The sequence below is a fragment of the Diadema antillarum genome, unplaced genomic scaffold (assembly GCF_040938485.1).
Source record: "Diadema antillarum isolate AM-2024a unplaced genomic scaffold, OU_Dant_1.0 scf00000070, whole genome shotgun sequence".
Taxonomy (NCBI): Eukaryota; Metazoa; Echinodermata; class Echinoidea; order Diadematoida; family Diadematidae; genus Diadema; species Diadema antillarum.
In genome coordinates, this window is record NW_027270959.1 from 1,926,142 (window position 1) to 1,951,257 (window position 25,116).

General features: G+C 36.9%; 1 protein-coding gene across 1 annotated transcript in view; it reads right to left on the reverse strand.

The window, feature by feature from the left end:
• Positions 1-1,833: 1,833 nt before the first annotated feature.
• Positions 1,834-25,116, reverse strand: part of LOC139716783 (serine/threonine-protein kinase DCLK1-like) — a 53,512-nt gene continuing 30,229 nt past the window's right edge. Inside the window, exons 4-14 of the mRNA XM_071628315.1 lie at positions 15,244-15,351; positions 13,758-13,885; positions 13,136-13,184; positions 8,220-8,364; positions 7,763-7,820; positions 6,840-6,959; positions 6,072-6,352; positions 4,861-4,938; positions 3,778-3,958; positions 3,115-3,228; positions 1,834-1,938 (exon numbers count right to left, since the gene is read on the reverse strand). Of these exons, the coding sequence (XP_071484416.1) occupies positions 1,834-1,938; positions 3,115-3,228; positions 3,778-3,958; positions 4,861-4,938; positions 6,072-6,352; positions 6,840-6,959; positions 7,763-7,820; positions 8,220-8,364; positions 13,136-13,184; positions 13,758-13,885; positions 15,244-15,351 (1,367 nt within the window). The remainder of the gene's footprint in view (positions 1,939-3,114; positions 3,229-3,777; positions 3,959-4,860; positions 4,939-6,071; positions 6,353-6,839; positions 6,960-7,762; positions 7,821-8,219; positions 8,365-13,135; positions 13,185-13,757; positions 13,886-15,243; positions 15,352-25,116) is intronic.

A 25,116-nucleotide genomic window follows, 5' to 3' on the forward strand; every position in this document is an offset into this window, starting at 1 on the left:
TGGTGGACCTTATCACCATAAACGTAACGAATTCTTGTCACATGGTCCCACAGATACGTATCCACGTGATACACATGAACAAAGGACACTCATCTATTACACTTTCTTAAGAAATCTCTTTGAGATTCTGCAGCTTGTCAGCATCACAGCGAAAGAAAGGAAAAAGAAAAAGAAAAGCTTAATCTATTATTCAACAAATGCCTGTCTTACACGATGAGCAGAGATACTTTCATGCATCTATCATTCCTCTTCACTTCTTTTACGATGAACATATATTTTTGTAGCCTAGCTCTCAATTCCTCCATAACACATTATGCAATGATACACTCATGGATCTGCAGATTGTAAGGAACACTTAATTCCTCTCTCATATGGCATGCAGATATCTTTCACAAGCCTCGCTTTCTAATTTGGGTTTCTAAAATGCACAGCGTCCAGTATTCTAATTCCTTGAAAGCGCGGGATGATGTAAGTGAAATAATGCCATTTCAATCCCAACTAGATCAGTGCCCACAGACATCTGATCAGAATATAACAAGATAGTCTCAACTGGACTAAAGAACACAAACGAAATATAATATATCATGCTGAAAATTCTCTCTACTTACAACTCCCTACGCATTTTTTTTAGTGTTCACAGAGTGAGTAGAGCAACATCATCTACTTTACTCTATTTCTAAAGAGCAAAATAACTGACCATTGCCTACAGAAAATCTCACTGCTCTCTGATACTTCACACATTAGAATTTTGGTCTGTGAATAAATTTTTTTTGGTGGAATCCTACAACCGTACACTCAAATGCAGTCTGTATAATATGTCATTCATCTCGAGTCTGGACTATAAAACAACAAATTCAAAATTTGGTGAATTTATGATTCTATAGGAATGTCCACACAGTTTAGTTTGAAGTGAGATTGTTGAATGCATACCCATTTAGAGTATGTGGGACATTGGATTGCAGAATCGAGGTAAGAGCATTTGTTGGTTAAGTCGGAAAAATTGGTGTCCAGCGAACAATTATTGTCACCCCGTCAGACAAGTAATCCCCTCTGTATAATTGTAAATACTTTACTTTTTGCCATAAGAGAAAGTAGACAGAAATAGATGAAGCTTAGAATTCACATAGATGACTCATAATGAGTGATCAAGTGAATAAAATCCAAAACAAATGTGAACATCCTCAAAACTTTAAACAAACAAACAATTATTCACTCCTGATGACCTCAAAGTTGACATTCATTACAGAGTGATGCATTGTTTATAAAACTGTTTTTTAAAGCCATTAATTTTTCCATAATATTTTTGCATTATCATTTTGCTTTCTGTAGCTTACTGCTGAAAGTTTGGAAGTTGTGAATACACCAAACTGTTGAAATTTGCTCTCATCATTCAGTCAAATAATTCATCTGAATGTAACATCCAACATCATTTTCCATCTCTGTGTTCTAAACATTTTCTACTTTTTGTCTGTCACTAGTGAACTATTTCTTACATGGCATTCTATCACTCACTCATTAACTGAATTTGTCTCTCTCTCTTTCCCTAAATCTTTCTATCTAATTGATCTTGCATTTCACCAGTTTTCACTGCACATATCTTCTATCTCTCTCTCTGTGTCTGCTTCACATGCTTTATCCTTTCTGTTTGCTTTCACCAATACTTGATAGATTACAGTGTGGCAATTGAAGGATTCATACACGATGAAATGAAGACACTGAGCAAGAATTAGATATGCCAAGAAGACCATCTCTGCATTTGGATTGATGTACTGTTCCACTACTCAGACTCTTCGGACCGTCCTGGGCTTGGTACAGGGACACGGAGGAGATCCTTTAGAAGGTGAACTCATCCTGCTGGGGTATGTCCTCCGCCCCCTCCGCGCCCTCTCGTGGGCGACGCCCCTGGAAGTACTTGCCATCCTTGTCCAAGGCAGTCGACTGAAAGGTAATGTACAAAACACAGAAACTTGAAAGTATTCTTCAGGGACCTGAAGATCTCCTGTAAAGGGTAAAGCCTAATATCAAAGTGTTTTGATTGCAAAATCGTACTTATAAAGAAAATGGTTACAACTTTTTATCTTGCGTAATTTCATTATGTCTTGATATTGTTTGTCATACTAAGAAGCAAAATTAAATTACATTAATGCAACCTTTAAAAAAAAAAAACCTATTAAAAATAGATAAATAGATAGAAATAGAAGCAAAAATAGCTAAAAACAAACTTGAATAAATAAGAAATATCAACTCTTTAGGTGGTTTATCAAATATAGGACTTTGCTTTAACTCTTTATGTGCCACGTTCGCACGTCCAACTCAGTCTACGGCGCGCCAACTTCGCATATTCTGCTCAACACACGAAGCCGCCAAAACCGATTGATAAATCGCTAATCCCGCGGTACAATGAAAGCGTTTCTCGCGCTTTTCTTCCTCTCACATACGGCTTGCATTCTATGTGGTGATCAACTATCAAGCGGTGTCCCCAACTAGATTTGCACGTACATTCTAAGTTTCTGTCACGGTTTTATGTGCAAAAGTCATGCCTTTACAATAATGTAGCAACTGGTCATTCAAAAGAAAAATGTACAATAGATTTTTCATACACTTTATATCGAAGTAAAGTTTGGCATTTCTCTTCAACTTTGCTCACTGTTATGTCCACCTTAACAGAAATCTGTAGAAGTTATACAAATTGGAAAAACAGAATTCTTTCTCAAAGCATAACTACCTTCGTGTCTCAGAATAACGTGGCACACAGGGGGGTTTCCACCATGGCACAGTTAAGCTAAGGATCTTTTAAGGTTGCAGCTGATGTAATTCAGTATTGGTGCGCATTACCAACTACACATCATCTGTCAAATTATTGGTTTGGTTTGGTTTGGCCATCAAAGCCTTCATAACTTTGAACATCAGGGTGACTCACTACTAAATATAGCTGGTAACAATGACAGGGCTGACTAAACACACAAGGAGAATAGTGAAGTGTTGTCAAATTGGTCGAAAATCAATGCAAAGTGCAATGACCCACATCTCTATCATTGCATAGTATGATTGGGGTGTTTTGCTGATTTGATGTAAAATGATGAAATATGAATATATTGGAAGGGTTATGCATACAGTGATGACAGCGATGCCGGCTGCGTTGCTGGACATCTTTGGCTTGAGGGTGAAGTTGACGCTCAGCTCCCTGGAGACGTCGATCGGCACATCTCGGTTGATGGCATCGTCATCCTAGGGATGGGAGGAAACCATGGCAACGATGAGGATGTGGTGGTAAGTGGTAGAGGTGACATGAAGAGATATCAAAAACGATTTTATGTATTCATCTTAAAATATCGGAGGAAAGAAAAAATGACATTATTGATTATGATACATCCTACCAGACATGGATTCTGAACTGGGCAGTGCACAGTAGCAACTCAGTGGGTTTGCCAATTTGCTGGGTGATTTTCACAAAATGTGATTGATCAGATAATTTAGAATGTGTGTGCACATATGTGTGTGTGTGCGTGTGTGTTTGTGTTATGTATGAATGTACGTATGTATGTATGTATGTACTACAGTACTGATACTACTGAGTCTACCAATGTTTTTTGTAATGACCAACTGTAATAATGATCAATTGGAAACGATTATACAGTGTGCTACACAGGACTTGCATATATAATATGTGTAGGTAAAATAACACTACCACTCATTGTAACTATTGTAGATATAGAAGGTGTAAGAGGGAGAGATATAGGAAAAAATTCAAGCCATCATGGCTGATGGTCAGCTTACCCTGACCCAGGGGTGATCCATGACATCGGTAGCAGAGAAGCGCTTGTCTGCATCTCCCTCCAGCATCCCGGTGATGAGATCTTTGGCTGAGATGGAGATCTCATCCCAGTACGGGGAGTCAAAGCTATAGTCACAGGCGACGATCTTATCGAACAACTCCTCTTGATTGTTTGCATCGGTGCTGTGAGTCACAAACAAGGTAGATACACGATAACAAAACTTTCCATTTCATAGCTCACCAAATTCATTCTTTTTCAATGTTTTCTTTCTCTTTGTGATTTGAATACAGTCAAAATAGGCTCTTGTTTAATTATTGTTTGTTATTTGTTTTGTTAAACTGTGTGGGTTTGTAAAACTTTATGACTTGAGGAACTTCCCTATACAAGGATCAATTCTTAAAGTCCACCACCCAGGGCTGAATGGCATAAATCATCTACAAGGCACCACGTACAGTCTCTACTTAATGTAATTTGAAGTCTTTGTTTGACATTGATCTTGTCATTATGAGACCATGGTTTAAAGAAGGTAAACACATCTTGATACTCATGTTCAAACTATCCTAAACATATGGCCAAGAAAGCAAGTTGGGGGAAATGTGAATATTTCATCTCTTTTTTAGTCATTATATTATCAAGCAAAGAAAGAATTTTATCTATTCAATCAAGCAAAAGATATACACCAAACTCTTGTTCAATATTATGAAATGTTTTTCATACAAATTGTCATCATTATTGCCCTTATGTCTCTTCCCCTTTGAGATCCCCATGAATTATTTGCATGCATATACATGTATATTATACTATAAGGCTGAAATCCGAACTTTCCTTTCACTATAATAATGCCATATTAATTTGAAGTACATAGTATATGCCACAAACAGCTGTATAATAATATTATACTTGTCCCTTAATTTTATCATTCATATTTCGAGATCTTTCCACAGCAATATTCCAGGGTGTATTTTTCAGCTGAGGAAGCCACTAAAAGTGAGAGAGATATTTGTTGCAAGCATAATGACCCATATGATGAAATGAAGCCGAATGAATTCTGCAAAAAAAAAATAATAAATTCTTTATATTTTACCTTCTAAAAGGTGGAAATCCACACAAGAGGATGTACATAATGACACCAGCTGCCCAGATGTCTACTTTCAGACCATACCTGCAGGGAAAGAGGGGTGAATGTATCGCAAGGTTTACTAAGAGACTGAAAACATGAGGAAGAATCTGGCATCATATTAGCATGCCTGCATTTCTGTCTCTTTGGAGAACCTTTCTTGATGACACTCAAAGAATGTGATATCATTACCAAACACACATGATGTCACAAAGATTATCTAAAAGATTCTAACCCTTTGTGGAAAAAGGTTCCTGGCATGATTTACATAATTTATGCTTTATATCTCACAGTGAATGGATTCTTCCTACAAACACTCTTAAAGATAATATAAAGTTTTGGTACCTCAAAAGTTTCTCTGAGTTTCCTTGTCTTAGTTTGTGTTTCAGGTTAAAGTACCTTTCATATAACTAACACTGTGAGACTTACTCGCCCCAAAGTGCTCTCATGTCTTAGTAATCATGCAATAATGGTTTCGTACAAGAGCAGAGCGGGCTCTGAAAAATTCGAACGAGCCATTAGTTTGACTCGACGCGGTACCACGAGAATCAATATACACGTATTGTACGAAACCATTATTGCATGATTACTAAGACATGAGAGCACTTTGAGGCGAGTAAGTCTCACAGTGTTAGTTATATGAAAGGTACTTTAACCTGAAACACAAACTAAGACAAGGAAACTCAGGGAAACTTTTGAGGTACCAAAACTTTATATTATCTTTTTAAGTGTCTATTTTGAGGAAGGAATGTCTTTCATTGAAACTGCCTTAGTACATCCTACAATTACTGCTAATGTACCATGCATTTCTATACTATCATGTATTTTTAAACATTACTTGAATATGTATCAATGACAGTGCGTGTCGAAATCATGCCAAATATTAATCACATTGATGAATGTATCTACATCTCTATCTATCTATCTACCTACCTATCTATTTATCAATCTATTTATCCTTCTATCCATCTATCTATTCATCTACTATCTTTCTATCTATCTATCTATCTATCTATCTATCTAATTACGAAATGTATATGTCTATCTATCTACCCATCTACCTATCTATTCATCTACTACCAGTATCCATCTATTCATCTATCTATCTATCTATAAAAATACAAACACTTACAAACAATACAATGTGAAAGTGTGATGAAATAAATCAAGCCACTAACCCTGTTTCCATGATGATCTCCGGGGCGACGTAGGTCGGTGTGCCGCATACTGTGTAGAGTAGACCATTTACCACCGTGGCCAGACCGAAGTCGCCCAGCTTCAGCGACTTGGTGCCATCCTCGTGTTCGCACACCAGCAGGTTCTCGGCCTTGATGTCGCGGTGGACGATGCTCATGGAGTGCAGGTAGAAGAGGGCGCTAAACAGGTTGTGCACCATGCAGCTGGCATCACGCTCAGTGTACTTAGTAGTCGTGGTGATGGCGTCAAATAAGTCTCCACCCTGATTTCACGGAAGAGATGATCAAAATACACCAAAAAGGAGTATGAGTGGTCTGGTGCACTAGGAAGTTTTGAGATATCCATATACATAAAAACATAGTAAGTAAAAACAGTCAGGAAGTAGAATCGGTCTGGAAATTTGATTAAAAAAATGTTATCTATTCACATACTGATCAGTCACGGCATGTTCAGATCTCCTATCTCAAATTAGATGGATGAAATAAATAACAAATAAAATAGAAGTGTAGGGCACAGTCACAGCTGCATCAAAATTCCCTTTTATATTTTATAGCACATGCCACGGATTGATTAAAAGTGCAGACATTCTCACATAGCAAGACATGGTTTACATACGCCATCCACATTATCAAACAGCTGCAAATTAATGGAAAATTTGAGTACAACATTCCAGCCATCGTTCACACAACTATGTGTGTGTGTTGACACGAATGAATACTCTTTGTACCAGGAGCTATTCCTCTTATTACCTTCACGAGCTCCATGACGAGATAGAGATGGGTGGGGCAGTCGAAGTCCTCGATCAGGAGGATGATGTTGGGATGCTTCACCTGTCGCAGGATGCTCACTTCATTCTCTATCATCTTTTCCTGTTGCCATAGAAACAATGAAGCACACAAAATATTATAGTGATAATATACAGATGTATACTTTTCTGAAGAAAAAAAAATCCAAGAAAGAATTGAAAACTTGCGAGAGTTTTCTGATACTGTTTGACTTGCTTGTGCAATTTGGTAATGACAAGAAAAAGGTATATAACATTCTGCATATTAAAAATGGAAATGAAAGTACAGTTCTACAGGATAGGGAATTCCTAATCACATGTTCTGGTTTATTGGTCCTTGACCTCTATATCACACACACATATACACACGCAAATCTAGCAAAGTACAATAAGGTCGTTAACGCCTTCCTCGTAAAGTGAAACTTTTGGTTCAAACACTGGCTCGCAAAGTGAAATTTAAACCACAAACAATAGACATATATATATATGGTTTTCTTTTGTGACAGATGAGTTTATTATATGTTATTGTCACACTAGCCAAGGTAGACACATGATAGTCATTCTACACTTCCTGTTGATCTTCATTCATAGTGAATGACTGAAGCACGCAAAGTCATACTAGGGCTGGAGTTATATATTGTTTACATACAATCAATCTGCTTTGACAAAGAGTGGAACAAAAGCAGTATTCGTCTTTGTCCATTAGTAGTAGTAGAAGTAGTAGCAGTAGTAGTAGTAGTAGTAGTAGTAGTAGTAGTAGTAGTAGTAGTAGTAGTAGTAGTAGTAGTAGCAGCAGCAGCAGTAGTAGTAGTCCCAGTAGTCATGACGATAGTAACATTTAAGTAGAAGGCTTGTCTACACCTCGCTAATCATGTGCATGGTATATACCTTTCCTTTACATCTCCTCTTACTGATGATCTTCAGTGCAAACTGATCCCCAGTGGACCTAAAAAAAAGGAAAAAGATAAGCAACACTTTGAATATAAAGCTTCAAGACATATCAAAAGCAAAGACCAATTCAATGATTGCAGAAATGCAACAAGGTGTCCATAAGTAAATTTATCAGACAAATGGACATATCTAAATATTGCATTTGTCTCTGTGGTAGACACATTACCAGGTAACGTCAGACAGCATAAAAGGAGACTCACGGAATACTAAAATCTTACATTTCAAGCTGTTTGAACTACTTGTTATCTCTATGCATGATTAGATAGGAAATGCTACAGCTTCAATAAGGTACTACAACCTTCAACATGACATCAAAATCCTGTGAACCATTTGCTTAATCAGATCTGTGAAAAGAAATATATTCAAAAGCCCAACATCCCTTTCTCTTGGATACCTGTTCTTGCACTCCTTCACCACGGCAAAGTTCCCGTCTCCAATGATGCGTCCAATCTCATACTTCTCCTCCAGGTCTACAGGGATGTTTCCCCTTGGCGACTCCTCATCTCTCGTGGGCTCCCCGTAGTCAATGTCTCGGACCACTAATGAGAAGATGGACAATGAGATTCAGTGGTCAGCTTATGACCATGACACCTGACCCACGACCATAATGGATGTAGGATGAAAGTCTATTGGGGTTTCCGAAGGATGAAATGACCCAATGAAAATTTAATGGCTCTACTGGTATAAGATGCTATCCAAATATTGGTTACCCCTTGGCCTCTGGCTTGTAAGCTCTATTGCAGCTTGTTGGTCAAGAGCAGTGTGAAACCATAGCTTCCGGGATGTAATGCATTCTGTGTTGGGGACTTGAACTCTAGCCTTATGTTTACTGATATACAACATATTACACCACTTGTACCACATTATCACATGCATAAATTGAGACCAGATTAAGAACGACCAATCAATATCAATTGACAACATCATGCTCCAAACCCTATTGAAAGCCACAATGTAAAATGTGAAAAAAAATGATCATGCTGCGAAAATATTTGCTTTATAGTAGTAGAGAAAGTGTGTATACTAAAAAAATATTGTATACAAGGGCAATATTCTGTAAATATGATTTCAGGCTATATCGTTTCTCTTTAATTCCTGAAAGGCGTTGATGGTGGCAATGCAATATGCAAGCTGTTTATTCTTCAGATCCTAATCATTCTGTTACCCTCCCCCTCCTCCCGGAAAAGAATTCCAAAAGGAAAAATCTGGTAATCTTGAGCTACATTCACGTCTGTGTGTATTATAGTGTCAACGTACAACGTACGTAGCACATCAAACATTTACATGGATGTGTGATGCTTGTAAGCATGCAGAGTGAATGGGGTAGAGGCAATTTGGCTCATTCAGTACTGAAGACTAAGATTTACATCCTTGAAAGGAGGCTGATGTCACATGAAGACAGTACGTTCTTCACCGCTGTATGTGCAATCAATGTAATGGCATTGTGTTTGGCATGTTACTGCGTTAGTTTCCACAAGCCTGCCAATTTAGAAGGGTTTGCGAGTGGTTCAGCATGCAGAGAGACATTAGACCGCCATGTACTTTCATGCTGAATGGCCGAAACGAGAGTCGCCCACTTTCTGGCGCAGCAGTAATTCAAGAAAGGCTGGGGTGTTTGTACATGGTGTAGTGTACACAGGTGGAGAAAAAGCACAGGGGGATGGAGTTGCAAAATTCTGGCTCCTTATTGCTCAATTCCTCGCATCTTCTTCAACAATGCATAGCTCTTGCATGTTATTGCTCCTGAAGAGCTCAGCACAATCCTGACATTTTTTTTTTTTTTTTGAGAGCAGTCATTGCAGCTGCAATTATAATATTCTTATCATAAAATCATCATTATCTTATAATCTTTCTCAATGTCATAAACTACATTATTATTCAAGTGCCATAAATACACATGCTCATGATAAGAAAGAGAACTTAATGTTCAAATTCCTCGTGCCTCACACTGTGTATAACTACCAAATAAAAATCAAGCAGAGAGAAGACTTTTTTTTATCCTCATTATCATAAAAATGAGCATTAGTTTCAGTGTAAAGATGGTCACTACCAATAATATGACTTTCACCATCATGTTACTAATGTCAACATTAATATCATCATCATTATTAGCCCCATTATCATCATCATCACCACCATGATCATCACCATGATCATGATCATCATTATCATCATCATCAATGATAGTACCCCCCCCCCCCCCCCCCCCGTCATCATTATCACCACCATCATCAAATGTCACAGCAATCTTGATTGATTTTCAATATGCTGAGTATGCTTTGTACCCATGACTTTACTGATTATTATCAAGAATCCCAAGTTTATAGCCTAGCAGTTAGAACAAAAGACTGATTAACATTTACACTTACAAGTTATGCCGACAGCTTTACTATACATCCATGGATCTCATAAACTGCTATGCATTCAGTTTATGTATAAATACAAAATGTATTACATTTGGTTTCACTTTTTGTAATCCACACATTTAAAAATAATCTGCACAATTTTATCAGGACTTGGTCGTCAATTTCAAATGCCAGACTCATCTTGGTTAAAAGGTCCCTTGCTATGATACACCAACATCACAGCAGCTGTATCACTCATCCGCCCTCTCCCATGATACAGTAGGACCCATTGTGACATCATCACTAGTCAGCACATCATGGAAAGTGGATTCAGCCAGACAGGCATGAAAATGGATTCTACCAGACGAGCCAGCTGGTTTTTCACACTCTCAATGGTGGGCCCAGACAGATTTAAGGTCAAGCTCCTACAAAGGGATGACTCTCTCAGAGTGACCACAGGTCAATAAAATCTACTCTCATAATTTCCCACCTCTGCCTCTTGTGTAGACAGAGTTAAAAGGAACGCTTATTGATTTTGGGGGCAGCCTTCACAAAAATTAGAAGGCTGAATTTGTATGGTGCATTCATTCTTAAATATATTGAATGACAAAAGCCCAATGCCAAAGTGTGGATGTGTTCAATAGAGAACATGTTTACTAGTATGCTACTAGCAGTGATTACATAACATGAAAGTATTTCAGTGATCGTTTTGTAAATATATGAAACAAAAATGTAGAATAACAAGGTCTCAAATAATCTATATCTGCACTGTCTCCAACACTTTGTCTTCACATCTTTTTGTCTACTATTGTAAGACTATTCTACTACTGTTTTGCTTTGAAAACATCCTATCAGGACAAAGAAAATCACAACAAAGCTAGAATAATAATACACTTTGCAAACATATGAAACAAAACTGTAGAATAACGAGGTCCACGAAAATCTATATCTGCACTGACTCCAACACTTTGTCTTCACATCTTTTCATCTACTATTGTAAGACTGTTCTACGATCACTGTTTTGCTTTGAAAATCACAAAAAAACTAGACAATGAATAAGAAATCTACACTAATTTGAATGATGGAATACCATCTATAAGGCCACTTGAGAGGCCATTCAAAATTGCCATGATCTCAGCCACATGACCTGGATATCTATGGTTTGTGAGCATCAGGACTACCAAAAATCTGCCTACATGTAGTTGTTAGATTTGCACAAGGGTTTTGAGTTCTACTGCATGTCAGAAGATGTGTAGGAACAGAGTCATATGGAAAATATCTCTTTTCAGATGATGAAATAGCAGTTAAAGATGTAAAGACAAGATGTGAATGTTTGAATGTATTATGTTGTAAATTTGCCACAAAACAGCCAGCCTATTGTAGCACTTCTATACTATAGATACATGACTATTTACTCAACTCTGTCTACCACTGAAGACCTCACTGCATACAGTTTTAATGGTATTTCTGCAGGAGCGAGGTTGGAAGGGTTAAAAGGCAAAAATTTACTGTAATATGATTTTCCTCCCCAGCCTTTACACAATTGAGGTGAACCATTCATCCATATTTTCTTTAATAGATGAAGTGTTTTCCAAGAAAACATCCATCCCCACGCTTAGTATCTAGGAGACTGAGAATGACGGAGTTGAGAAAAGGTTGAGTCACCCGGAGATGGTCGGGTCTAATGCATGCATGCCGATATTGACGTTAGCTTTATGACCGTTCTGCAATATTGAACTAATACTCCTTGTTTCAAGACGTGACTCACCGTGTGAATATATACACACATAGCGATGTATGACGTGCGCCGATATTACAATTCTCCTGAAGGCTCTTACATGGGGAGAACTCATGACCTCTTTGAAATTAGTCTCAAGAAATGCAGCAAGGCAGAGCTATTATTGTCTTTCAATATATGTGTGTCTGTTTTCTGCAAATGTAGTACGTCAAAAAATGTTGGTTTCTCATCTTTCTCTAATATTTTCTTTTGCATTTTACTCGTTTCTTCTGCAAGCATTCACGACATAATATATACTACATAAATGATATGCTTGAATATTACAGTTCATTAGCGAAGGCTGCCAAAATTCAAACATTAAAATCTGACAGATTCCAAAAAGCAATCAGGGACAAACACAAGAGGTACATGCATCTGACATTTAGGCAAATATAATGCCTGAAGCAAACATAATTTTCCTTGCATTCTCTTGCCATGTCATGTAGAAATATCTATCTATCTATCTTTCTATCTATCTATCTATCTATCTATCTATCTATCAGTCTGTTTATTTATCTATCTATCTGTCTATCTATCTATCTATTTATACACTCGTATATATCTATATATCTATCTATTCATCTATCTATCTATATCTATCTATCCATCTATCTACATGTATTGTATATATCAATCTATCTATCTATCTATCTATATATATATATATATCCATCTATCTATTTATTCATCTATCTTCATGCATCTATATATCTATCCATCCATCCATCTATCTATCTATCTATCTATCTATCTATCTATCTATCTATCTATCTATCTATCTATCTATCTATCTATCTATCTATATTTCTCATATATTTATCATTTTTTAGAGAGCCTCATGCTGAATCTTAGAGCTTTGGCAGATGTGTCTTAGCTGTAGGATACAGTGCCTTAACAGGAGGTGAAATGCATGTTTACTACTTACGTAAAAAGAAAATACAAGGTTGTGTTAATTATGAACATGACTATTTTTCAGGGGTGACAAGTGCAAGTGGTATTTCATATCACCAAGATTCAGATAAATCAACCTACAGCACCTTTATTAGAATGAATGGCTTAAAACAGCAAGTCACATCATTTGAGTAAATGTGATAACAGTGAATATCTTCTGATACAGAATACTGTCACTGAAGAAACAGTAGTAAGTTTGAAAATGCATTTCCATAAGTTACATGTACATAAACTTACCTGATCCATTTCGTAGCTTGCCAGAGTTCGTACGAATCAATTCTTTGCTCTGTAAGAAAAATTGTGAAAAAGTACCAACAAAAAAAAATAATAGAAAAAGTGAAAGTAAAATACGAGAGAACAATCGGAAGAAGTCAGCATGATCACTGCATGTGATTGACAGATGAAGGTCAACGGGGATGAAAGATTTCTCCAGAGTTTGTGTTTTGATAATTGCCTCTCGCGGTTCCTGACTTCCGTTATTTTTCCTGCTCCTAACAAATTGCCTTTTTCTTTTTCTGCCACCCATGGAGGTTGCGGGATGACAAGATCTAAAGATAGCTTGAGCAAAAGTAATCATTGGGGAATGACATTTTCATGTGATCATCGCTCCACATCAAAGCCATAAACAATTTTTCAAAAATCTTATATTTTCAAATGAACAGCTTTGGCATGAATGGTTTCTTAGTTTCTTTGAGAGTACTTGTAACTGAAGCAGAAAGCTACAGTTAGTGTTATGTGGTCACTGAGTGATAATTCAGAAAAAACAACAACAATACAAACACATCGGACTGGGAGCTGAAGAAAAGTTACAAATGATGTACATTCAAGGAGTCTCAAAAAGGAAGTTTGTATCTCTGACCTTTGACCTGACGGACCCTGTAGATGCCTTCCTCTCTCCAGGTGACTTCAGGGAGCCTCTCCTGGGCGTGGCTGGAGACTGGGGTCTGGCTAGGGGGGAACGAGGAAGGGGCGTGGCTGACCCATTCACTGCACGGTGAGAGGATGGGGGAATGAGACAATAGGAAGATAAATTCTCACACAAACTCAAAGCTGATAATGCTTGCAAATTCCAAAAGTCACCACTTTTGCAAATTTCACAAAACTTTGCATGGCTGATGAATAGTATCTCCAATCGTTGTGTACAAAGTCTTACAGTAATACACCTCAAAGTTAAAAAAAAAATAAAAGAAATGGAAAACTAACCCTACGTCACTCGACAATATGTTTCCCTTTAGTACCACAAATAACTGTTGGATTTTTTATTTTCAGGGTCCAAATAAATTCATTGGAAATCTGTAGTATTGTGTCCCTCTCTATCATGAAGAGGTTTGCAGGTTTGATATTCTGAGTAGAAGTCTGAATTACCTCCCTCTACAATTTAAAGATAAAATTAAGTTTTGGTATCTTTACAAAGTTTCCTTCAGTTTGCTTTGCCTTAGTTTGTGTTTCAGGTTGAAGTACCTTTCATACTGTACAATGAGACTTACAGTACTTATGTCTTAGTAATCATGCATTAATGGTTTGGACTTTTCCATGTTGGCCCCACGTCGAACCAGCTTGTGAAAGAAATCTATTTTCCACAGTTGCAAAATGGACACGTGAACTGTTAAGGATTAAGATTCAACTGTAGATCACAAAAATTAATTATCACAAGATTTCCTTTTTATCATAGCAGAGAAAATTTGAATGAACTCAAATTCTAAGGCCACATTTATTTGGTGCCTAATTTGATTGGTTGCATAGACAAGTTGTCTAACCCTGTCATTTGCTCCAGGCTGTAATAAACACAAAGCTTAAAGGGATGGTATGGTATTGGTTGAGATAAGGATTCAGCTTTTAACGATTTGCAAGATACTTTACAGAAACCACTTTATGCAAGGTTAAAGAGCATACAATTCCAATAAGAATTCAAATTTTAATTGATGAAAATTGGTTTTGAATTGGCTGAGATATCCAAAAACAAAGTGAAACAAAGTGATCGTAATAGAATTCAAAGTTTAATTGATGAAAATTGGTTTTGAAATGGCTGAGATATCCAAAAACAAAGTACAACAAAGCGATCGTAATAAAAAAAAAATGGGTCCCACCTTTCATTAGCATTGCTTTGTTTTTGATATCTCGGGAATTTCAAAACCAATTTTCATTAAATAAACTTTCAATTCTTCTTAGAATTATATGTTCTTTCATGTTTCATAAGAGGTTTCTCATCATCTCAAAGCCTCATCATAAAAAAAGCCTAATCTCAACCGAAACCATACCATCCCTTTAATGAGACTCCTGCTTTTCTTGACGCAATTATAAGGCATAATTCTGAAGGGAAAGATCTGATAATACATTAAAGTTACCTGGATTTGTTTTGGGAAGAGCATACAGCTTCCTCTGGAGGGATGGGCTTTTCAGCATGGCTCGGTCCTTACGAACAGCTTTACGATACGGAGACACATTGCGGAATTCTGCACAGAAAAGATACAATGAGAAATACATACAGTGATCAAAATGAGGACAGACAAAACATGACCCCACAGTATACAGGAATATATCAAACATCTTATAGATTCCTAATTTTATATTCAGTGGAGATGTCCGATTTTGTAGATCCTTCTTAACAAAATCAAAATGTACCAGTAGTTTTAAATCATTTCAAATATGTATTTTCTTTGTAGTTTTATATCATTTCAAATACCAGTTTATGCATTTTCTTCGTAAAACTTTGTTCATAAAAAAGTTGAAGAAACCAACGAATAAAATGAAATAAAATCAAACATTTGCAACAGATAGATTCAAATTTTGTGCATAACTTAATAATCAATCCATCTTGACAAGAGTGAAATGTCTTTGAAAATTCATTACTATGTCACGGTTGTTCACAATTGAGTATCTGAATATAAGAATGACCCAAGTCCATGGAAGACCATTTCGAGTAAACTTAAAAAAACTTCATATCTTTGTTATTTGTCCAATGATATTCTATTTAACTGTGATGGGAAGGCAACATTGTATATACAAATCAGAACATATATTTTTATGACAATTAACATTTACATTGTGGAGAGGCCATTTTGTGTGATGGACTTGGGTCGTTCTTTGAATCATATACATGATATTCTGCCATAGAGATGAGAGAAGGATGAGAGAGGGCACTATAATATGAATGTAAGAATGACCCAAGTCCTTCATTTTTACATTCATATAAGAATTAATTCATTCATTTCAGGCACTTCCGGGGGTAATTACGATTTATCATTTATACACAAGATGAGTCCATGCCTAAGCTATACAATTTCCCATGTCAAACTTAATTTGGCCAAAAATTGGACTTTGGTCGTTCTTATATTCAGGTCTTCAATTTAAAACGAATGCACCTAACACATGATGTGGTCATTACTCTATATTTTTGATGAATTCTCCTATAGGGTTTACATTGTGTTCCTTCAAAAAAAAAATCAATAAATTGCAGTGATGAAGGGCAATGTGTCTCACACATTGTTTCTTGAACAGACTAAAGGTGAGACTGGTGTCAGCATCTAATGGCAGCTGTTCAAATCCTGGCAGACATAACCTTTAAACATACATAAAAATGGCATTATGTAACAAAGGTGCCAGCCTTAATGTTCATTAATGAGCCCTCACACTACTGTTACATCATCAGTATTTTCTAGACTACACAAATTCATAATCTAGTTCTCCTCCACGTATGTTCACCCAATTGAACAGTACATCTTGTCTGTTAACCATCTCTCCTTCTTCAATCTCCCACTTTAGAAGGGAAAAATCAACTGGCCATGAAATTATGATTAATGAGGAAAAGAAAAAATCAATCATGCTGTCTTCGAGATGACAGCTTGTCTCAAGCATTCCTTCCAGGAATCAGTCGGCAGATTTGATTAATAAAAAAATGTTTCCTTGAGCGTGCCTGCACGAAGAAAACAAGAAACACCATCCCCCAGAAAAAAAAAATGATGGTGACTCATAGAGCCCTATAGTGAAATATATTCCAGTGGGATGACACACATGACTGTATCATCGTCTAGTTCTTGACCTCTCTACGTGTCCTGCAGCATTTCTTGATAAAAGAGCTTATTAAACTTTACAGAGGTGTAGCTTTGTAAAATGTAACAATAAGAGAGTCTCTCTCTCTCTCTCTCTCACACACACACACACACACACACACACACACACTGTATAAGCTTTTATTTTTCGCAAATAGTTTCGGAAATCACAGTTTGATTGATTTTCACATGTTAATTTCGTGATCCGATCGCAAAACTAAAAATACGAAAAAATGTAGCCATGTCCTGGCGTAATAATGCATTTACGTTAGTATCGGCGTCACTTCGCGAAAACAACATCTCGCAAAAATGTCATTCACGAAAATATCTGTACACGAATATAACAGCTTATACAGTTCTACACACACTAAATACAGATACATATAGTATGAAGAGTTTGATTGCAAAAGGAGGTAACTCCATTCTTGTTTTGCCATCAAAGCTGCTAAAAAAAAAAACATAATTAGTAAGGAAATATGGAATATTTTCCATCATAATTTCAAGAATATTCCTCGTTATGAAACGAGTGAGGTTTCACCGGAAAGGTTTTATTTTGTCTTTTTGGTAAGGAACTTACTTTAGAATGCGTAAAAATGGTGCTTAAGCCGTTTTGCGATCAAATTCTTACACATTTTTGAGCGTAAATACATACAGTGTATGTTATATTCCATGGGAATTGCCCTTGGCACAAATTTTCATTAACTCCTCTGCATTTAAACCACTTTGATTCATTTCAAGTGTTTAATGCATTATCAAACTGAAACTTTCATCTGTAGTATAACAAGCACGATGATAAAACCCTACAGTGTGGCTACTTCAAAGGGATATTAATTGAACACTGGTTCACACGATAAATGGCAAATATACACATTTAACTGACTTTTCTTTTTTTTGCTGTCATCAATATTGGGGATTCTGTTCATACAATAGCTGTGTGTAATTTTGCAGATCACATATTGCTTTCAAATGGTGACCTTGACTGCAAGCTCAGAAACACTAGAAAAAATAAATTCTGGTGTCCCACCAACAAGTTATTACTGTAGTTATGAATTACTGAATGACCTGGTGCAAGGTGCAAAATTAGCAATGTGAAACGTTACGCTGAGGACATAATTCTACTAGACTATAAATTAATTTTTTTGTGTGCTATTTTTCTCAGGAAATGTCATTGATCTAGAAATGTAAGAAAGGATGGCTCGGCAGACTCTCCGCAGCTTTCAAGCATTCCTGGCTCCTGAACCGATGACGATGTTACTGATCTAACGGAGGTCTGTTAACTAGGGTTAAACCTGCAGCCTCGCGAATAATCCAATTTCATTGTCTGGGGAACTCACACAATGTCATTTTCCCATGAGAGAAACACCATCGGGTTATTTGAGGCATTATAGAATATTCATGGACTCTGCAGTTCACTGAAAAAATTGCTAGACTGTGAGAGAAAGGAGTCAACATATGGCAAATGATACAAGCTCCACTAAACACATGTGCATCACATAATTATTTGTCATCCTGTAGGGAAAGAAAGGAAAACATCTGAGTGAATGATGAAGATGGGAAGAGATGAGAGAAAAGAGGGGTGCAAAGAGAAAGAGATGAATCTAAAAGTAAAGACAAGGATTGAATCGCCTCAAGCTGTATGTAAAATACGGATAGAATTGCCATATTTTCACACAATGCATTGACTTCATATTCAGAGGGAAATAATATATACTACTGTTTTGGGAGAAAGTTGGGTAGTCAGAGAACATCTATATAGACAAACAGAAGAAAACAAGCTAATTATATTCACTCTTTCGGGGCATTCGTTCTTTGAAGTGTATAAAAGCGTCACCTCCGGTCACTTGTTAATTTCCTCCGGGACTTGGTTTTACTTTCGCTCCAGATATCAATGACTGAATCTCATAACCTCCTCCCCCCCCCCCCCCCCCCCGACTAATAAAAGCAAAGGAAAATTAATTTTTCTCATGGAGGAATTCATTAAATTTGATCTTGTGGAGATCTGTCATGCTCTCAGAATCATATTGTTGTTTTTTTTATTTGGCTACATTGATGTCTTGCTTGTTAAGATTGTAATTGAAATCTGTGTTTGTCAAAATATACGCATTAATTGCTTCCCCAGGAAATCAGTCATGATACAGAGCAAATAATCAAAATTTATCTGCATATCTGACATACACATTAATCAAAATATTTGTATCTGACATTGTATGCAGTCTTTACTCAATTAATTGATCTTTTTCATTTTTCTAGCATTATATCGTGCTACATAATCTGGAGAAGCCTTCCACCACACATGCTCTTTGAACATGCAGATTCTTAGAAATGTTCAACAGATGCACTAGGCGATATCAATGAAAATTTTATGGGTGCCCAATAAAATATGAAACATTACTAATATTCAAAGCTTATAATCATCCATACTTTCATAACAGTGATGAAAGATACACACATGAATATGAAACACTCCCCTGCCTTGCTCAGCTGATGAGGAACTTAAACGTGCCATAGCTTTACCTACACGATGTTGCCTAATAGAGCTTTGCTACCGCGTGATATGATGCGTGGGATCAATATGATTTGATGAGGCTGACAGGCATTCATCCCGACAGTTTTGTGGTAAAGAAATCAATGAATGGAAAATTGGATAAGCCTGCAAAGATCATCAGGATTTTTTATTATGCACTTTTATTATTTCCCTCCCGTATAATCTGGCTGCAAACTGTTTCTTTATTCTGGTTGGCTACAGAGGTATAAGTGAAGATGTCGTCTACATATGTGACCGTGCACCTCAAAACGAACATAAAGTCGCACACACTGATTTTGCGTGTGGACTGAAAATAAGTGAAATGGGTCAACCTAGCCGAACGTGACTTTTCCATATTTTCTGAAAGAGCGGGTCTTCTTTTACACTATGCTAAAATTTGGTATCATAAAATGGGCAGGAAAGTGTGTTTTTTAGCAGTTTATCTCGAGCATTTTTGGTAGAATAGTGTGATTAGGTGTGTCTTTAGAATCCCTTTTTCATTTCTGAAAAACTTTGTCCACACTCTTCACTTTCAACTCTAATAACTTTTGAAAGGATAGTGCTACCGCTTTGAAAGTTGGCATTAATTATGGACAGAATGTGTTAATGAGGCATGCTAAATTTCAGCTTAATCTAATAATCCCTTCACTGTTGTTACTCTGGTGGTTTGCTTCCTGTTTTTTGTCCCATTCATTGCACAGCCAGCACGGTTTGGTAAAGATTAAGCGCTTGAATAGACACTGTACTTCAGAGCCTCTTTTCTCAGTTCACACTTTTTATTGGTTTGTGCTTTCTTTCCAATATTTAGATTGGTTAGGAGAGTCCATTTGATTTGAGTTATACATCATTTTAAAGCTTAAAGTCTACTCTTTCAGAATATGGTCTTAACTAAAAATTCATGTCTGGCGACTTTTTGTTTGTTTTGAGGTGCAGTGTCACATATGGAGGCCTACCACACAAGGTTAACCCAGATAGTAACTGGAGTGAACATTTTTTTTAACTAGAATTTCACTTAAGGGAGTAGCTTTGATGATCAAAAAGTAATAATAATGATAATGATAATCACAGTAATAATAAGAAGTTACTATAATCATTACTAATTATTATTATCATCATTATCATCATCATCATCATTACCACCACCATCATCTTCACCATCATCATCATCATCATCATCATTACTTTTTGATCTGCAACTAAGATTGCTAACTATTCTAAATTGCTACTGTTTTGGGAACTGACAATTTTGAAGCAACACATGGTAGAGGATAGTTCTCTTTTAAACAAGTTTTCCTCTCCTTGAAATTCAGCTACATCTTTCACGTCAATATATGAACTTGAGCTTCCCAATATGAAAGCAATATTCGGCAGTCCTATTTTTAACTATGACAAGTCGCACAACATATTTCCCCTAACTACTGTTGCAGTAATCACCTCCATTTCCAGGAGGAAAAAAAAATCTCACTGCATCTATGAATCATTAACACATTTCTTTTAGATTGATTCTGTGAAAATCAAATCTCAGCATAAGCCATCAAGTGCTGCTATAGATACAACATTGCTTGAGGCATGCTTTGAGTACCACCGAACTATTTGCTGGAATTGTATTCTTGGATAATAGTTTCCTGAAGTACATCACAACAATTTCACTCAACGCATAAAATTTTTGCTACTCTGCTGTGTGCGATAATCCCGAGTTGCTACTGTGTGTCAAAACACCAATTTAGCAGACACAGACACAGACACACAGACACACACACACACACACACACGCACACACAGTAAGCCTACAATATAAAAATGTGATGTTCATGTATGAAACACGTGAACAGAATTTTGTCAGATCAAAAGACCTGTAACAAGAAACAGATTTGGTTCTGCCATGATCTCTTCCATTCATTACTCTAGACTCATCAAATCTCAGTGTGGTACATGACATACATTCAGATTGCTGTTAAGTATTTCCACGGCCATCTGCAAAAAAGAATAATTATATTCAGCTCTCTTTCTCTACTCCAGCATCTCCCCCGCTATCTTCTAGCCCCTCCTCTCTGCTACGCCTTCTGTCTATTTCATATATCATTATATTTTCTACCAATCTATATCTCCTCAGACTCCCCTGCATGTCTCTGCTTGATTTTCCTCTGCTCACTTTGTTCTTCTCTCCCTCGTTCCCTCTCTCTATCTGTTCTTCCATCTCTCGTTCTCTCCACTTTACTCTCATTTTCTCTCTTCCAGTCCCCCACTTCTACGATCATTATGTCTGCAGTATCTCCCCACATTAGTAAATTGGCAATGCATACATGCAGCTGCTAGTACATAGATGCCCCAGGCAACATTTTTTCCCTCTCTTTCTCCTGCACAAACAACTGCACATGAAGCTCACAAGATTCAGTGTATGCTTAAGCAATGTGTCTGTGCATTTCAAGACGCTATGAAAACAGTTGAATATGATTTTGTGTACTTGATGCATATGTGGTGCAATCGGATGAGTATCAATCACACACAGTAAGCTCCTGTCTGACATTTAGAGCTAATAACACATATTCATGGACAGACAAAACATCTCAAGTGTCTGCATATCATGTAAGCACAGAGCTGACATTTCAAAGCAATTATTATCTGATGCGCTTTGACTGGAAGTACAGAATTCTGCAAAATGAAAGAAAAAGTCCCAAACTTTAAATCATACATATTTCAAATTAGTTGCTATTTTTATATCAATCATCTAAGGAGAACACAATATAAACTCATAGCAGACGAATAAACATGAATGTAATGTTCTGCTGCGTCAGTATCATGATCATGAAAAGAGGATTACTACGTCGTATCCTTTATCTCATCTCTTTAAAATTGTCTTTCTCGAGATGTCTGTTTAAAGGGATAGTACAGTTTTGGTTGAGATGAGAAATAGGCTTTCGAATTTTTGCAAGATACCAAGAAAACACTTATGATATAGCACAGAGCATACCATTTTAAGAGGAATTCAAAGTTTATTTGATGAAAATCGGGTTTGGAATAACTGAAACATCCAAAAACAAAGTAAATCAAAGCGATCATTACAAAGTGTGGGTCCCACACTTTGTAACGATCGTTCTTTTTTGGATATCTCAGCCATTTCAAAACCAATCTTTATCAAATAAACGTTGAATTCCTCATAAAATTACATGCTCTTTCATATTTCATATGAGATTTCTCATTATCTCACCTAAAAATGTTAGAAACCTGAAATTAGGTCTCAACCAGAACTGTACGATCCCTTTAAGATATTCTTCCTGTGACTGGCATGAATGAATGAATTGAGCAGACAAGCTAAATGGCTAGTCTTTTCCACTGCTGAGATCATCATGTTAACTGTCACATCAATCCTATGGTCCCACTGTGTCTAAACATCATTCAGGACTACTAACATCTAAAACTGGCAAAAATTGGATTCAGCATTTCATTGTAATGTCAGTGCATTTCTTCTTCTTAATATGGTGCTCCCTTAAAGACAAGCAGTGTTGAGAGGATTTCACTGTAACTCTGATGACTGGAATCTGAGAATCAAATTTGGAGTAATGGACAGATATCTGGCTACTCCGCCATGACTCATACATGAGCAAACACGGCACAGGAGGCTAATTTGTGGCCTAAATTGACTCGACATTATCAAATTTGGCCCGCAATAACATTTCACTAACAGGGCAGGGCTGGTATTTGCATCCAAACAGTGGCAGAGGTCTAAGGTGAAGGATTTTTTCCCATCTAATGAAGATAGCAACCATGGATTGCATACTTCCACATGATGCTGCCCTACTGGTAGAGCACACATAATTCAATATACTATGGGACTGAGGAGTAGACATATTATATCTATATGTAACCTTACAAATGAGTATATAGGAAACCATGCAATGCTCCATTACAGCCTTATAAAATAAAAGATATTCATATTCCCAAACACATGTATTTAAGAAATGTAAATTTTATACATTAGTAAATAAAGCACTTAAAATCAATGTTAATGGTTGTCTGTGTCCTTACATCACATGAAAAGTAAGTGGAATATTATTATGTGTAACATATATGTGTATAAATATATGTATTACATACCCATATGCTGTGGTACATATGCTAACTTTCATCTAAATAGAAAAGTGCATGTTTCTTTAATAGTGGTACCTTACAGTCCTATTCTGATCTGTTTTCATGCCTATTGGCTAAGATCAGAGTAAAAAACTGTGCTACTTAAGGTACAGTCTTGTTATCAAGTATCAGGGAGTGGGATACAAACATATTGTATCCATACATTCATTAGACACGTGTGAGTTTTTTTTAGAAGTATCTTACAATCATATTCTAATCCACACAATGTGAATGAGACACACGCCAGTGCATTGCACATGTCATGCTCATACCCATCATCGCAAATCATTGAAATTCTAACAGTCGGTGCATCTGAGGGGGTGGCAATTCATCTGAGTATGTGTGTCAACGGAGCTGAAATGCAGTCAATCATATGATTGGGAGAAATGTGTTAGTATGCCGTAAACATCTCCGACCAGCGGCGACCCTTCGGTATGCCCATCTCTGTATTAGTACATCAGCTACTCAGCGAGAAATCTACATTCACCGTGTATGTGTTTCGCTTTGGCTGCAACCCACATGGCATTCTCTATGTGTACATTTCTGTCAGTATGCAGATATTCGGCGCTGTCGCCTTCCGCAGGAGCTCGAGTGCTGGGGCATTATGGGTAGTCAGTGGCTGGCATGAATTACCGCCCAGGTTTGTCATTAAAGGACCACTCTCGGTGATTGCAGGAGTGCTAGAGACTTGCAGCTATTAAAGATCTTAATAATTAGCATTGTTCTGATGGGTGCCATATGCCCAGAATTTCATTACAGGAGGCAGGCAGGATACTCCCAGTCAGTTTTGATTAGGCAAATACTGCTCTAAGTGGCATGCTGAAGACACCATATAATCCTTTATCTCATGCATGCAAAACCGATTAAATAAATCCCCATGCTTACTGCTTACTGTCAGAAAGTTAATTACATCTCTCTCGCCTAACTAGACTTCACACCCAAATATGATTACACAAACACTTCTTGCGTTACTGGCAAAGTCTGCATTTACTATGACATCACAAAGTCAGACTCTCTAAGAATCTCGATCCACTTGAAGTGCCATATTGATGAAGCAGCAGCAGGAATAAAATTATGCTTTAAAAGACTACCATGTCCTTCAGAGCTGTTAAGTTCTCCATTATAAACTCTAAGGATTCATTACCACCACTAATCCTGAGCATTTTTTCAGTCTGAAGCAAATGACACAATACCACATTTAATTCCCATCAAAGCCTCTTCCATAGTCTAATTACTACTCATACTTGTGGAGCACTTGTGAAAAACATGGCAATGACATACTTCACTTTACAGCAGGCTTCTCCAACTCCGTATCTCATATTCGACAGTTTGATTCCTGGTCAGAAACAAATTATTTATTCATTTTTTGAATTCAAGATATTTCCCTTTACAATTTTTGTCCCAAAATGGCTCTCACAATCAGAAAGAAAAAACAAAACAACAACCAAAAGTCAAAGATCAGAAGTTATCTCCCACCTGAATTTGAGGAATCCCAGATCACATGTGCTGAAACTGAA